General features: G+C 39.9%; 1 protein-coding gene across 1 annotated transcript in view; it reads left to right on the top strand.

Annotated features, from left to right (window-relative positions):
* UBE2O (ubiquitin conjugating enzyme E2 O) overlaps nt 1–16242 on the top strand; it is a 149267-nt gene that overhangs the window by 73916 nt on the left and 59109 nt on the right. The window contains exons 4-8 of the mRNA XM_060253506.1: nt 973–1070; nt 3536–3599; nt 4769–4912; nt 6152–6261; nt 7440–7590. Of these exons, the coding sequence (XP_060109489.1) occupies nt 973–1070; nt 3536–3599; nt 4769–4912; nt 6152–6261; nt 7440–7590 (567 nt within the window). The remainder of the gene's footprint in view (nt 1–972; nt 1071–3535; nt 3600–4768; nt 4913–6151; nt 6262–7439; nt 7591–16242) is intronic.

Here is a 16242-nt window from a genome sequence, read left to right as displayed (position 1 = left end):
CTGGGCATGACCCTGGATGCCAGTCTGTCTAGGGAGGCACAGGTTGTGAAAGTCGCCAAACTGGTATTTCTCCACCTGCGCCAGGTTCGGCAACTAGCCCCCTACCTGTCTTGCCCCAATCTAGCCATGGTAATCCATACAACAGTCAGCTCCATAATAGGCTACTGTAATTCGCTCTACATGGGCCTACCTTTGGGCCTGACCCAGATGCTCCAATTGATCCAGAATGCAACCGCCTGGGTCCTTATGGAAACTCACATTCAACCTGTGCTGCGTGAGCTTCCAGTGGAACACCAGATCTGGTTCAAGGTTCTGGTTTTAAGGCCCACAGTGGGACTGCCTCTCTCAGTATGCCCCTGGAAGAGCATTATGCTCTAGTAATAAGAACCGTCTGGTAGTCCCCAGCCCAAGAGAGATCCAGCTGTCCTCAACTAGGGCTAGGGCCTTCTCAGCCCTGGCCCCTGCCCGGTGGAACTCGCTGCCTGAGAACATCCACGCCCTGCGGGATTTGCTGCCTTTCTGTAGGACTTGCAAGGCTGAGATGTTCCTCCAGACATTTGTTTGAGGACAGCAATGGTCTGGCACTCTCATACCCCACCCCGCCCTCCTGCCTCATTCTTCCAGGGGGTTGGTAGGTGCAAACTTTTTCTGTTGTTTGGATTTTATATTGATCTACTGTTGATGTTTTAATACTGTTTTAATTTTACCACCCATTGTATATGTCCCTGATGTAAGCCATCCTGAGCCCTATTCTCAGGGAAGGGTGGTCAATAAATTAAACAAGTAATAAATAAAATGTTCTTCTTAAACTGTTTTGTATGATGAGTTCTTTCCTGATTCTGAAGTTTGGGTTATCCTGTTACCATCCATGTGCTTGGATTGAGCTCAAAAACATTCCATATGTATCTGTAATTAAACAAAGATCCATGAAAACAGTAACTTTAACTCTTTCATTTTTTTCCCCCTCTTTAGCCATTCATGTATGGTGACTGCATAGCCTATGACTGGTGGCTGGGAAAAGTGTACGATTTAAAGAACCAGATCATTCTGAAGCTCTCCAATGGAGCCAGGTACTTTGCTCCTTCTATTAAAGAACATTCTTAATTAAGGCAGTTTTCATGGGTTGGGTCTTTTCAGTACGCTAAAGTGTGATTTCCCTGCCCCTCTCTCCTGTTGCATCTAAGAAGGCTGCTCATGGGAACAGGGACAAGCATCATGATGGAGGAGATGAAGGGCTGCTTTGGGAGGAAGAAAGTGGCAAAAATTTTGTACACATGATTTTTTTTGATGGCATCCAAATTAATGTATTGCTTTAAATCTGCTTGTGCTTGTTCTGTCAACCACATGCATAAATATCTAGAGCACAGATTCGTCAGTGTGGTCCTCACAACTTACAGCTTTGCATGACCCTGAAAGGTGCATGCTTCCGCACAAAAAACTACAAAGCTGCTATCAGCTCAAGTTTTCTTGCTGCCATCTGCAAACCATATTGGGAGGGAGGGTGCTAAGTCTTGACACTTCTGCAGTTGATATGCTGCATGGCTATACCATTGCTCTAATCTTCATATTGTGAGAAAAAAGTGCCACATTTAATGTGAAATCCCCTGGGTTGGAGTTCAAGTTAATATATATGTTTATGAAAATTTAATATGCTCTGTAACTGATGTTTTATGGAGCTAACCTTTCCTAGGCCTGGACCCACTGTCTGGAGAATGGAATGGCTTGACCGCAACATCTGGGTGACTGTGACGCTGAGGGTTTATTCTTCATTTAAGTACTGCGCTTCAGTACGGTTTAAAACTGCAGTGGTGTATTAGTATATTTATCCATACAAAAACAAGTATTTATTCCAAAGAAAGTTACCATTTTCCAATATATGAGCATAATTCAAATTATCAAAAGTAACTTTCCTGGGGGAAATGGTATTCCTGCGTAACAGCAGCTTCTTAAACTGGAGGGTCCTGGACATAAGATATCATAGAGCTCTGAAGTAGGTAGCCTAGTAAGTGCCAAAAATGTATAATGAAACAGTCATCAATTTTTTAAAAAATCAGTCTGACCTTACTAGTGAAGTAATTTCTGGAGACTCGGCTGCTTGGAGAATTTAGTCACCTTCTTCACATTGTGTTGAGATCTGTGTTGGATCTTCCAGGGTGTGTGTATTTCTAAAGAGCAGTCACGAGAGCCTCAGTTTGTACTGGAGATGTGCTACTCAGAGAGATAATCCTTTACTCTGCATTGTGTCCCTCCACCTTACAACTTGTACCACCTCTCCCCCCAGCTACATATAGTAGCATTTGTTGCATCCTGACTCCATCCCTGCAGTTAGCATGGTGTGAATAACACACAGGCACCCATGTTTGTTTTATGGGTCAAGCATACTGGTATGCTCTCACAGATTTCAAATGTAATGTTTAGTTTTACCATTAGTAATAACGCCAACTAGGTGTTGGAGTATAATATTGACCTTCCTTCCTAAGTGCTTCTTCCTTTTCTGAGAGCCAGTTAGTTAAGAGCAGCAGACTCTAATCTGGAGAACTGGATTTGTTTCCCCACTCCTCCACATAAAGCTAGCTGAGTGACATTGGGTAAGTTATAGCTCTGTCAGAGCTCTCTCAACCCTACCTACCTCACAGGGAGAGGAAGTGAAGGTGGGAAGAGGAAGAGAAGGTGATTGTAAGCCACTCAGAGACTCCTTTGAGTAGTGAAAAGTGGGGTATAAAACCAACTCTTGTATAATCGGTCTTGGATTTCTTGCTCTGTGATATTCTGTGGCATCAGCCTCATGTGCTCCTGAAGATGTCCTTTGTCCTATCCCAGTGTTTTCAGAGAAAAAGAAAGTAGAAACTTTTGGGTCAGTTTCTGTCAGAGGCCTTGTATGAAGTTCTCTGAATTGCAGGATCTCACAGTTACATGACTTCATCGGGATATTTTTCTTCTTTCTTCATATAGTGACATTTGTTGCATCCAAACTGATGGCTGGAAGCAGTAAAAATAGTTCATCCCTGGCTTTTTTTTTTTGTTCCAACTATCACACCCTTACTGGTTCTTAAAGTAATATGACTCAGCTTGCCATTCTTTTAGCATCTTGCTATATCACTGTATGATTGATTTTATTGTGTAATTTGTTTTTAATGTTTTGTTGTTAGCCGTTCTGAGCCCATCAGGGGAGGGTGGGATATAAATCTAATAAAATAAATAAATCATGGGTTAATGCTGCTAAATCTAAGTATAAGGCCATGTTAAGAAATTAGGGTTTGTAGAATCTTTCGGGCTCAAGTGCCGTGTTCTACTGGAGAAAGTTTTTCTTCCAGACGTTTTGTTCTCAGCTGCGGAGAACATCCTCAGTGGCGTACGCTGAGAACGAAACGTCTGGAAGAAAAACTTTCTCCAGTAGAACATGGCACTTGAGCCCGAAAGATTCTACAAACCCTAATGATGATGCCAGCTGTGAAAACCTGAAATCTTTCATGTTAAGAAAGCTGCATAGACCCTCACAAAGTCTGCTTTCCAACTGTTTCTGCTTTTTTCTTAGGTGTTCCATGAGTACAGAAGATGCAGCAAAACTCTATGATGTCTGTCCTCATGTTAGCGACTCGGTAAGGTTTTTTCAAATATCATTTCTCCTTAGAATAGTTCCATCTTGCAGAGGTGCAATGTAGCTGTGTGTCCCATTGGCCGCGCTGGCTTCCATCTGCAGCCAAAGGACTGTTCTGTGATAGGGATGGTAGAGAAAGCATGTTTGGCCATTGGTGCTGCCATTAATTGTGAAGCACTTCCTTTTCCCCATGACGACAAATGGTAGCTTTTCAATTTATATGAGAGAAAATGTGTTGGGACCCAAGCTTGCCACTGTTCCTCAGTGCAGGAGTTGAGATAGAATCAGATTTTTGTCACAAGACTGAACTAATATTTCAAACAGCCACCTTATTTTGTTCACTCAGCTTGGTGTCCTCAATAGGCAAGTTTTGGACTCCTAAGGAAGCCATTTTGGCAATGGCTTGAACATATGAACATATGAAGCTGCCTTATACTGAATCAGACACTTGGTCCATCAAAGTCAGTATTGTCTACTCAGACTGGCAGCGGCTCTCCAGGGTCTCCAGCTGAGGTTTTTCACACCTACTTGCCTGGACCCTTTTAGTTGGAGATGCCGGGGATTGAACCTGGGACCTTCTGCTTCCCAAGCAGATGCTCTACCACTGAGCCACCGTCCCTCCCCTTCCTTAGGAGCAGCAAGCACTCCCTCCCCCCTCAAGAAATGGGATACCATTTACAAAAATGCCAAGTAATGCTTTTAGATGGTTGCCAAATTACTGCCCCCAGCTGCATCCTTGGCTGAAAGTTGAGATTTCATGGGTAACCCACAGTTGGCTCCACCTTGCTAATAAAGAAATCAAGCCAGAAAGTCTCTGCAATAACTGATTATGAATAAATCAAATTTTCCCTGCGTTAGATGACTCGGCTCTTGAATTTCTGCTGTTTACTACAGTGTTGAAATAACTGAAATTAAGAATGATCCTTTTCAAAAGTACCTCTGAATTTTCCTCACTACCTAGTATTATGTATACGTGATTTTCTCTCAGAGTTTTGCAGAAACTACTGGGGGGGGGAGGAAACCCAAACAAACTAGTTCATTGGAGAGAAGTGCTTTTGCAGCAGGGAAACTTAAGTTTGGGTCTCAGGTACTTAATGATGGAAAACAGTACTCTTGTTTCACAGCGACAAAATGTGGTTGGCTTGTAGTTCTTGTATTACTGTGTTTCAGGGGCTCTTCTTCGATGACTCGTATGGCTTTTATCCTGGACAAGTTCTGATTGGTCCCTCAAAAGTTTTCTCAAATGTGCAGTGGCTTTCAGGAGTGAAGCCTGTTCTCAGCACAAAAAGCAAGTTCCGGGTGGTGGTAGAAGAGGTATGGCTCAGTGAACTAACAGTGTTATTGAATCACTGCTTTGACAAGACAAAATGCATGTGTTCTAAACCAAACCTGGTGTATTTGTTCCATTAATAGCTATCTACAGGAGACAGAAAAAGTAAGATAGAACTTTGGGAATACTGTTGCGCTGAAGTATATAGGGTACCGAATTTATGCTTGTCCTGTTTCAGATTAGGTTTTAACAAGAGGGATTACTGCCAGTTCCTTAACTAAGTAAAGTATTACAAGTTCTTCTTGCAGTGAGAAGAAGGACATGGTAGGAAGGAAAGGCACCTGCTTTTTAGATTGTATCAAGTTGTTATTTGAACAGAGTAATCCTTTTTTTTTAACGCTGCATCTTAACGAATAATGAAGTGTGTGTTTGAATTCTTTCCTGAAAGCAATGATTGCATGCTTGTGTCACTGTTACTTAAATGGATATTTATTTATTGACTTCATTTATACCTCACCTTTCTCCCCAGTGGAGATGCAAACTGGATTACGTTATTCACCAGTCCTCCATTTTATCCTCACAGCAACCTTGTGAGGTAGATTAGGCTGAGTGGACTGGCTCAAAGTCATTCAGCAAGCTTCCATGGCAGAATGGGGGGTTTGAATCTGGGTCTCCCAGATCCTAATCCAACACTCTTAACCACTGCCCTGCACTATCTCTGTATGTTGTGGGTTCTGTTTAAAAAATCAGAATCCTATTGATGTTGGCTTGGATCCCACAGAAAAAAACTCTCAAGAGAAACTTATGAAGTATATCTTTCTCCCCCTCTTGTAGCAGTTTTTTTTCCTTTCCTGGGCATTGGGAAATCCTTGTGAAAGAAATGCATCACAATATATGGCCCTGCAGTGAGGAGGGGCAGTGGGATGAGATCACTGCTTATCTCTGGCACAATTCTCAGTGGAGATTTGAGACAAGCAGCGGGCAGGCTACTGCAGAAATAAGCCATGGAAGATCCACAAAATCAAGTGTTGCTGCAAGCTTTTCCATGGGATCCGACCCACTAGCACCTAATTCTGGTTAAATTCTTTCTCAGCCAACGGAAAAGATAGAGCTCCAAGGGATACTCTGGAGCTGTGGGAAAGTGCCATATTTCTCACATAATGATACTTCAGTAATGCTGAAGCGCTTAATCTGGAAGTGTGTTCAGTAATAAAATGTTATCTATTTGACTCGTATTCTAGGTAAACCTTCTCAAAGCTTTTTTCCCTTTCCCTCCCCCTTAGGTTCAGGTGGTAGAATTAAAAGTTACTTGGATCACGAAAAGCTTCTGCCCTGGAGGTACAGATAGTATAAGTCCGCCACCATCTGTAATCACACAAGAGAATTTGTCTAGGTAAAATGCTTCATATTCAACATCATAAAATTCTGCCCTCAGTAAACTTTCTGCCAGCAGGTAACTATTGGCATAGCAGCAACTTGCTTCCATGAACAAACTGTTACTGTACCTTTGCAATATTACAATCCATAATGGTAACACGTGTAATTTTTTTATAGATGCTAATGCTTTGTCGGACTGGGGGGTGTTACCTGTAGTAGTCGGTAGTCAGTCAAGGAGCAATGCTTAACTGAAGTCAGGGCTCTCAATGCTTATCCCTGGCATTTATTCTTAGAGATGGGCTCAGCTCTGGAACATTATAGCTTATAGCATTTATAGCCTCACACTTGTTCTGTCGTAGTACTCAAGGAGACATACATAGAGTTCCAGAGGCCTCCCATTCTGGCACTAACCAGGCCTGGACTTCTTGGTTACGGCAAGGTTGCTGTATGCTTTGGCCCATGTATCAAGACCAAGGACAGCATGCCAAGTAAAATTTCCTGGGAGCTATAGGCATTGTAGCTTTTGGTTATCATAGAGCAACCACATCCTGACTCTACAATCCATGAATGACTGCAGTAGGTGTGACTTCAGACAGGCTTTAGCCTCTGCATTTCTAGAATGAGCGATGCAAAACATCATTGTTAAATCTGGATAGGGTAGAAATTTAGGGCATAGCATATTGGGGAGAAATGTGGGAAGGCTAAGTTAACTTAGAAAAACTAGCAACACAGTTGTATAGTCTGCCTACAAAATTATGGTAAAACTGCAGAATTAAAACAAATTATAGCGTTTCTCAACTTTATGCTAGAATGCTTGTCTGAAAACATGAAACAGTTATATATGTTTGCTTTTTTGTGTGTTGGAAAATGAATAGATTGTTAAAATCTACTTACGTTTTTCACATCTAAGCTCTATGGTATGCTCAGCATAGAAATATGCTCATCTTAAGCTTATGCATAAAGCAGTGTTTTTTATTAAGCTTATACTTTTGCATAATGTGGAAGTACAATCACAGTATCTTTAAATATTGTTTTGGAACAGAGGATGGATGACAAGAGACCTCAACTGATGATTTCTTAAATGTCTGTCATTTCCAGTGGGGTTTTTATGTATATACGAGGTGCCTGAAGTTTCTGGGGGAAATCATACCAGCCAGTAATAAAGTGGCATTGCCTTCACCTTGCTTCAAACAGGGTAAAACGTTTGGGGTGCTTTGACCATGCTGAGCGGCAGCTTGGGGAAAGGTGTCTCTATGTATTTCCTGAGAAAGTGGAGCCTGCGAAAATCACGTGCGAGTGCCCGGAGAGAAACTGTGTCCTGGGAGAAGGATCTGTTGCCAAAAAGGTATGTCTGGTGGGGATAAGAATCTGCATCATTAACTCTGCATCATTACCTTCAAGTCTGCTGGGTTAAGAATCCAGATTAAGGAATAGCAGTTTGGTATCTTGGTAATAAAGCCGGGAAGGGGTAATTTGTTTTGAGCTGGAGCTTGTCAGAAGAATGTGCAATCTGTGGTGAAGAGCAGTCCCCAGAAGCATTATGAGTAAAGCAAATGATACTTCAGTCATGGAGCAAGTTTCTAGGATCATCCCATAGCTGTTGCGAGATGAGGCTGCTTTACCTTGACAGTTGTTGCATTCATGCAATAAGACTGATCCATGGTAGCTGATTCTCATATAACAAGGTAGCACATGAACCGGCCTGCCATCTTGATGCATTCCGGTACCTTTGGGTATAGGGATGGAAGCATTCTTTCCCGATTGAATCTGTTGAAATCCTTAACAGTTCTAAATCTAAAACAGAGATTGGTTTCAAATTCCCTTTGCAGATTTTCAGCATTTCCAGTAGACAAGTAATTTCCTTTCCTTATTAAAGCAATTGAGTCCTACAATTGAGGATGTGCTTTTCTACAGTTTTTTAAAGTTGTTTTCCATGTTGCAGTTAGCCTGGAAGATGTTCTATCTCGAAGCATAACTTGGGATGGAGAAAGACCTGTATCAGGAAAAGATGTGTGTCACTAAATTGTTATATGATACAGCTATACTTGCATCAGTTTTGTAACAAGAACGTTTGGTTTTTTTGCTTCTACCCTGAACATTTGTTTTTTTGCTTATATCCTTAATACAAAGTACATAAACTAACACTTTCCTAGGAAAAATGCATATCCTTAATTTGTTGTAACTGTCTTCCCTTGTCCCATTGTAGTTTTGTACTTCTGTTCTGCTTGTGCTTGGCATTACAGTAAACAAATTTTGAGTCCCCCCACCCCCCAACAATTTGTCTACCTTGCATGTGAAAAGATAGGGGGCGGGGGGAGCAGGAACCAATGCAGAGTCAAATCAGAGAACAAAAAACAGTCCTGCAGTGGGGAAATACTTAAAATTTTATTTACTTATTTCTTCATTGGTATTCCATACAATGATCTATATGCATGCCACAATTCTGGAACTGAATCACAGCCAGAAATTATTGGTCTCCCTGGGAGAGGGCAAACATTCTTATGTATCTTAGGCAGAACATAAAACACTAGAATTCTGCCTAAATATGTAGGTTCCTTTCATAGAATCTTTGTTCCATTCACCCCTCTCTGCATAAATGGTACTAACACATTTCATCTGTAAACTAGATAAAATAACTAACAATTGAGGTGGATGTTCTCTTAGTCACTTTCGTTATCTCACTTTAGTTTTTAACTTTTATTGATTTTAACTACAAAAGGGAGAAGCAAGAGCAAAGTTACATAAAAGGGGGGAAAGGGCATGTACAGAGTGGGAAGAACAGAAACAAAGAAAAGTACAAATATATTAGTTATAATTCTACCTCCAATTAAAATACCCAGATCATTCTACCTGCAAGTATTAAGTTCTCCATATATTTTACCATCCTTGTCTTTCATTATAGAAATTTTTTACTAAACTATTACTAGCAATATAAATCTAAACAATTCTTCTTGAATACAAATAAGTATAAAAAAAATTCAAAGCCATCTCAACACTAAGCTGACTGATTTAGCTTAACCATGTTAAAAGCACAAACTAATTTGTTGGTTTAACAATATCCTTATTAAAATAAGCACATAAAAATCGTATCTTTATCCTTAACAAATTAAAAAGATACAACATAATAATTTGTCTATCTCAGTGTAAACAGTTTCTCCAAAGGAGCATATTAAAAACAATCTACCAGATTACAAAATAATTGTGCTGCCTTTTTAACAATTAATTCAACTCTTATATCAATATGAGCAATTTCACCAAATAAACATACTGAGAATAAATCTGCTATGTAAAAATAAATGTGTTGTCTGCACTCTTTAGCATTGATCCAAATTGACTGTATATCTAACTGAAATTTTAACAACTCTCTCCCTTCCTTAGAATCTCCCTTGGTCTTTTAAAATCACATATCAATTCATTAGTAATAATTCCATATTTGTTTACCCACAAGAAAAACCAGAACTCAGAAATCCTTCTTCCCACCCAGACATCACACTTTGCCTTTTAAAATCGCATGTCAATTCTTATTGAGAGTTGCATATCCAACTATCCACAAAGGGAAAAAGTTCAATAGTCCTTCTTGCTGAAAGATTTCTACATCTTAATTTGCTGGCCGGAATGCACCTTCTCTCTTCTCAATGTGGCCAGCCCTCTCGATAATGGGAAGAAGAATTCTGTGCCATTTCTTCCTCTCAGCATGACTTCACTCAATCTTGATTTCCGGTCTTGTTTTGTAACTGCGCCATAAGGATCCATTTTAGTTTTCTTTTGTTCGTTTCGGAGCGGATCACTTTCCCATTCTAATTCCATAGACGTCACCAGAATCTCTTTAGCAGTCAGGTCATGTAGATTTGAAAGTTCGCTAGCTATCAGCATAAAAGCTCCCATTTGCTTTCTAATCAGCTGCATTAATGAGCCAAGATCCTGTTTCGGAAAAGTAATATTCCATAATATATCTTTTTATAAGACATTTCGTTTGGCAGTGCCATTTTTCTCTGTCAGCAAGCTCAGTCTCTTAATCCAAGTTGAATCGTCATTCCAAATCAGCTCCAGCTGAGATTTCAAATATTATCATTTCAATTGCAGTGAGACAACAGGGACCGATCTCTCTAGAATATATTTTATTTGTGTTCAGATCTTATTGCAGCCAAATAATAGTCTCTTTAACATATGCCCAATTATAATCTGGGTCGATTTAAGTATTTGTATTCAATCCAGTTCAAGTTATTACCGATACTTAAGATTGCTCTTTGACTTTTCGAGGCCTCATTTGCAGGAGAAGTAGGCGCATAGTCAGCCTCTATCCCTTCCTTTGAGCTGCCCGCTCATGACCCATTAGCCAGTAGTATTGAAAGCTCACTTACTTGCCAAGGAGAATTGCCACGCTAGAAGTAGAAAAGCAATACATCAAAAGCTTACTGAAAGGAGCGAAAGAAAGCAGTCGGGTGTTCATCTTTTTCTGCTGCGCCAGCTATCATGGCAGCGAAGCCTCGGGACATGCAAGAACAGGAGCAGCTGCCGCTGAACCCCTAACTTCCTGCACAAGTCCCATGCCGAAGAAAAACCCCTCTTCGATTCAAAGGTGCCGCAGGAGGACGATCTGCGGACACCCCCGAAGTCAAGATGACGTAACCCAGAACTCTGTTATCTCACTTTATACCAACATTCCACAGAAAGATTCACTTTCAATAACATATATATATTCAGTAATATCTAAAATAACATAACACTTCTTGATGAGATTAGCAGAAATTGCCTTTATAAATAATTGTTTTTTTATTTAACAGATTTTATTGTCAGATAAGTGGTATTGCCATAACATCCTCCACGGTACTACAGGTTGCTATTTTTTTATCTGAAGAATTTTGAATGGCTATTTCTTTATTCTAGTAACATCCCCTTGCTAACTGCATAATCAAATGGTGGTGTTATGTTGATGCCAAATTCTGTGGAGAGAGATTCAAGACCAACTGATTTTCCTAACTGGCTCAACCAGTGAGACGAGAACATGAAGTATGAATTACAGCTAACAATTTATTTTTAAATTTTGATTATCTAGCACATATTAAGAGAAATTTACCATACTCTGAATTTTTTTTAAAAAAAAATACAGCTGAATCCAATGTGAACCCCTGGCCTCTTAACCAACTAAGCAAAGGTTAGCTAAACTAATCAAAGATGGGAAGCACAGTGTCCTTCAAGATCTCTGCATTTGCAGCCAGCATCATTTCAGTCTTGTCTGCATTATTGTAAAACAGAAAATAAATCTTTCAACAAAGAAAAAAACTGACCTTGAAACTGATCTGCACTAGGCATGGCCACAGAATGTGAAAATGGTGGTTTGTGTGATTGCCCTGAACCAGAGGTTCATTTCATTTCATGATTCGTATGGTTGCTGGAACCAGTTCATTGTTTTGTTTGGTTTGGGAGGTATAAAACTCACTGGGAGTCTTCAGCAGACTCTCCTCCACCCGCCCTCCACGTTCAGAAAAGATTGGATTTGGAATGTCCAAGTTACAACCCCTCCCGCAAAGCAGGTGCCCACAGGAAGGCTCAGCTTCATCTCTCACAATGAAAACTAACTCGTCTCTCTTTGTGCTGCAGTGCAAAGTGAAAACAGTGGAGTCAGGGTGTTTGCTTCCGTAGGGGAGAATGGGAGCTCCATTGTTGGCTCCCAGAACTGCCAGTCAAGCTGAGGACAATTGCTATGGGTGTGTTTCTAGGACTCCCAGAAGTGCACGCCCAGCGTTGCCTAGAAATTGATTGAATCGGTACCAGGCCGTCTGGGAAAACAAACTGCAAAGATGAGCCAAACAAAGCACCAAGAAAAAAAGGGGGTTCGTTTCCCAGTTCGGGCATGACATGAGCAAATGAACCACGAATTGGCCTATTTTGAGCATTCGTGGTTTGATTTGTGCCTATGTCTAATCACTCAGCCTTTCAGCTATATAATAGATGAACTTAATAAGATCATATCCAAATACGGAAATATACTGGACAGAATCCCTAGATGTGACGTTTATTTTAAATGAATGTCTAATCTGAGAGATCTGCTGGTGCACATGACATAAATTTACCTCTCGTCTAGATGGTTTTACCACAAGCTAGTTTACCAAAGGGACGTTTTTCCTGTAGGAACTGGACAACTGTAAATTTACATATTAAGGAATTAAAAACATTGTAGATGGAAAAGAATGTCTGCTCAAAGATTTCACTGAATTGTCTCTTCAGATTTATGTCTAATTATGTTTGTTTTTAATTTTAAAATAATCCTATTTTTACATCCCCTGATGAAGTAGTTTGCAGAATGCATTGAGATCTTTATGTGGAATACCATGGATTTTTTTTTTACCCACTACACCATCATTTTTTTTTCTCTGGACATAGTTTGCTTATTTGTAAATTTGGTTCCTGTAGCCTTGCTATTCTTAGTCTCTTAACAGTCTAGAACACTTAGAATTCAGGCTGCTTCTGATTGTGTTTTTTCTTTTGATTTATTAACACTAAAGTGTGGGAATCTAGATTCCGCATATATACTGTATCTCATTGGATAGAAAGTTCTTGGCGCATGTTCTCCATATATGACAATGAATTGGTGTCTTTTTTCAGTTGTTACAGCATAACACGTTTTTGACTTTTGTTAGGATGGGGGGGGAGTTGTGAAGTTTTCAGCTATAACTAGACTTAATGATATATTCTTAGCTTTACATCTGATGCATTTCACAGTATCTGATAATCACTGATTGCAAAGCTTGCTGCCCACCAAGCCAGATCTATCGACTATGCATGTGACCTTCAGGGGCCTTTGTGTGTGTTTCCTGCTTTAGACTCTATAAACAAGGAGGCCGAACAGCACCTGGCAGGCCGCAAAATATGGCTGGAGGCTTGTGCTAGCCTCTGCATGTCAGAAGTTTTTGCACCTACATTAATCCTTCTTTCTGTGTCAGTATGAGTGTATCTCCCCACCTCCACAAAACAAAACCGCTACCTTGTGTTCTCACAACTTAAATATCCAGATTCTCCCTTTCGGATTACAGTTAGAATAAAATGCTGCCAAAACTGTGGGTAACTTCTCTAGATATAATTTGCCTCTGTAAATATCCCTTGCTTTCATCAATAATACCAAAATTATGGTGTTTAATATTGCAGATGGCCTGTCTTTGTATCGTATCCAACGTAAAGCCTGAAAAGGTACTGTACTAAAAACTTGTTCTATATGTGGGAAAGTCTTGATCTCCAATTCATAACATTTCTAAGATCCAGTTAAGACCAGTTTGTCTAATAATACTGGAGATGCAAAGACCACCTTTTCTACTTCTTTAAAGGATGCTATGATTCTAGATATTCTTCCCCTATAACAGGGGTGGCCAACGGTAGCTCTCCAGATGTTTTTTGCCTACAATTCCCATCAGCCCCAGCCAGCATGGCCAATGGCTGGGGCTGATGGGAGTTGTAGGCAAAAAACATCTGGAGAGCTACCGTTGGCCACCCCTGCTCTATAAAACTGAACAGAAAACTTTCCATTTATTAATCTTTTATTCTACATAAACCAGAATATTTTAAGAGCTTATTTTAGATAATTTCTTTTAATTGCCATTATTCTGTCAGAAAAAGGTGATGTTAATCTTTCAGGAATTTTCTAATTACACTTTTATACTACTGAACAAACTGTATTTTTTTCTGTTACTAGTTACTAATTATTTTACTGTTAACAAAATACTCATCAATGTGATGTGGACATATATTTGAAGGAAGGGTCTATGCATTTTTACCCATATTTACGTAAGTTCTTTGCCAGCCTCACCACTAAATATTAAGTGTGCTGATGAGATCTTCTTCCACCACTACATTGTCTTGAATGTAGTATCTAAATTTTCTATAGTAAAAGATAGCACAAGATCTTGCAAGTGAATTAGGGGCTAAGTTTTCTCCTGATGACCACTGTATTGAGGTGAGGAGCATGTTTTCCCCTTTGTCAACTTATTCTGTGCCCTCATTGGTTGTTACAATGAGGATGATGTGAATAAGACTTGAGTGGAAATGTGATGGGGCTGGAGCAGTTGAGGGCAGAATTTCCCTGCTGCACTTCTTGTTTTAGAGCACAAGAGAGAGCCTATTAAGAATATTTGGGGAGGGCATTTGTGGGTGTCAGAACTGGCAGGCAAGGAAAAAGCTTATGTACCCGACACATCTTGGTCTCTTCTTCTCCCCCCACTCCAGTCATTGCATTAGCTTATCATTACGAGGGAAACATGGTGCTAGAAATCCCATTTTCCTCAGCATTTAAATATATTCTTCCTTATACAGCTACAATCTGTTGTTGCAAAGGCTAACTTATGATGGAACTCAGAAATCATTTTTATATAGATCCCAGCTCAAAACTCATGAAGTTTGGCAGGCAGGGGAGGATTAGAAGATTTCCGTCCATCACTCAGGCCGTGGCCTACGCTGGACTTACTTTTTCAAACCCAACCTTACTTACATGTGCTCCTTAAATCAAAAACATCCTCTTGATCCAGAGAACATGCAACATGAAGGGGGAGGCAATTCAGAGGGGAACTCTGGATTGCTGCCCCCATGTTCGGAAATTGTATGAAGTAGGGGTAGTGCTGGGAAAATACTGATCCATCCAGCAGCCTTAAGGAACGCTTATACCAGCCCCCAACATGATCCCATTTACCAGTCTCTGTCCCTGTCAGTAGTGCCTTCTTTCAAGAATAAAAACATTATTGTCATTATTATTAGTAGTTATAAGAGGAGATATACAGACAGAGCAGTTATTGAGAGCAGTTATTGAGGAAAAAACAGGGCTTTTCCACGTGTTTTCCCCCTATCAGTTCTGACCCCATCCTACTTTGATTTATTCACAAATTTCTGTATGCATTTTTGTGCCTTTAATTTCATTTTGGCCTTTTGGGTCTCCCCACCCCCCATGTCTTTTTTGTTTCTTTTGCAGTCACTTTTACCCCAGTCTTTTTCTGGAAGCTAATTTGGAGTTGTCTTTTTCTTCATGCATGATGTTTCTGTCAGTTTTCTTTGTCTTTTCCACCTCCACACACCTCCAGCATTCTTTTTGATTACTGGATTGTCATTGTGGTCAAACAACTCCCTCTCCCCAGCCAAAGAAATTGTTGATTTAAAAAAAAAAAAATTTAAAAAGCAGAACTAAAATTTTGCTCTATCAATATCCTGTTGTAATGCTAGGTCAAGCATGTTCTCTGAATTCTCAGTTTTCATTTAAAAAGTAAGTCTCTAGCACTTTTCCTTGTGGTGATATAAGGAAAAAGGCATATCTCCATAAGGGAAGATGATGGAGACTTTTTAAAAATGAAATCTAAAAATTCAGAAAAGTTGCTTGACCTATCATTACAACAGTGTATCAGTATTTTAGTTTCATTTTTTAAAAATGCAATGATATATTGATATATGGAAAAATAGAAAAGGGATGCTATGACACCACCATAACAACAGCATCCTCCCTTGAAAATCCTGATTATTTAAGGCACATGCAGAAGAAAACAAACTATAATGGTGGAAATGCAGAAGGAGGGCAGACATAAGAACTGTGCCAAAACCGATTCCAATACTTGTGGGTTGACTCCCAAGAAAATCAGAAAAAAGTTGAGTGCGTTGAAAAGCCCCCAGTTATTTTTATATAGGTGCGTTTAAAAGCCCTCAGTTAATCTTATTCGTAGTGCATCTCTATCCACTCTTAGAAATGGAGAAAAGGTTTTGTTCTTGCTCCATTTGCTTTATTTTTCCTGTTGGGGTAAAGAACATCAGTCCTCTTTAAAAACTCAGCTTTTTTGTAGCTTACAGGGCTCTTCTTACAGAGCCGACTGTAAACTCTTGGAGGATTGGCTACATCAGGGTGGTGTAGCCTAATATGCAAAGGAGTTCCTGCTACAAAAAATGCCCTGTGGAAAGGTAAAGCACAGTAAGCCTTTTGCTAGTGATACAGCATCTGGGGCTATGGTGAGATACAGTATCTGCATCCTAT

Source organism: Heteronotia binoei, chromosome 13, assembly GCF_032191835.1.
Source record: "Heteronotia binoei isolate CCM8104 ecotype False Entrance Well chromosome 13, APGP_CSIRO_Hbin_v1, whole genome shotgun sequence".
Taxonomy (NCBI): domain Eukaryota; kingdom Metazoa; phylum Chordata; class Lepidosauria; order Squamata; family Gekkonidae; genus Heteronotia; species Heteronotia binoei.
Note: the sequence above shows the minus strand (reverse complement) of the source record. Positions and strands in the feature narration are given on the sequence as shown.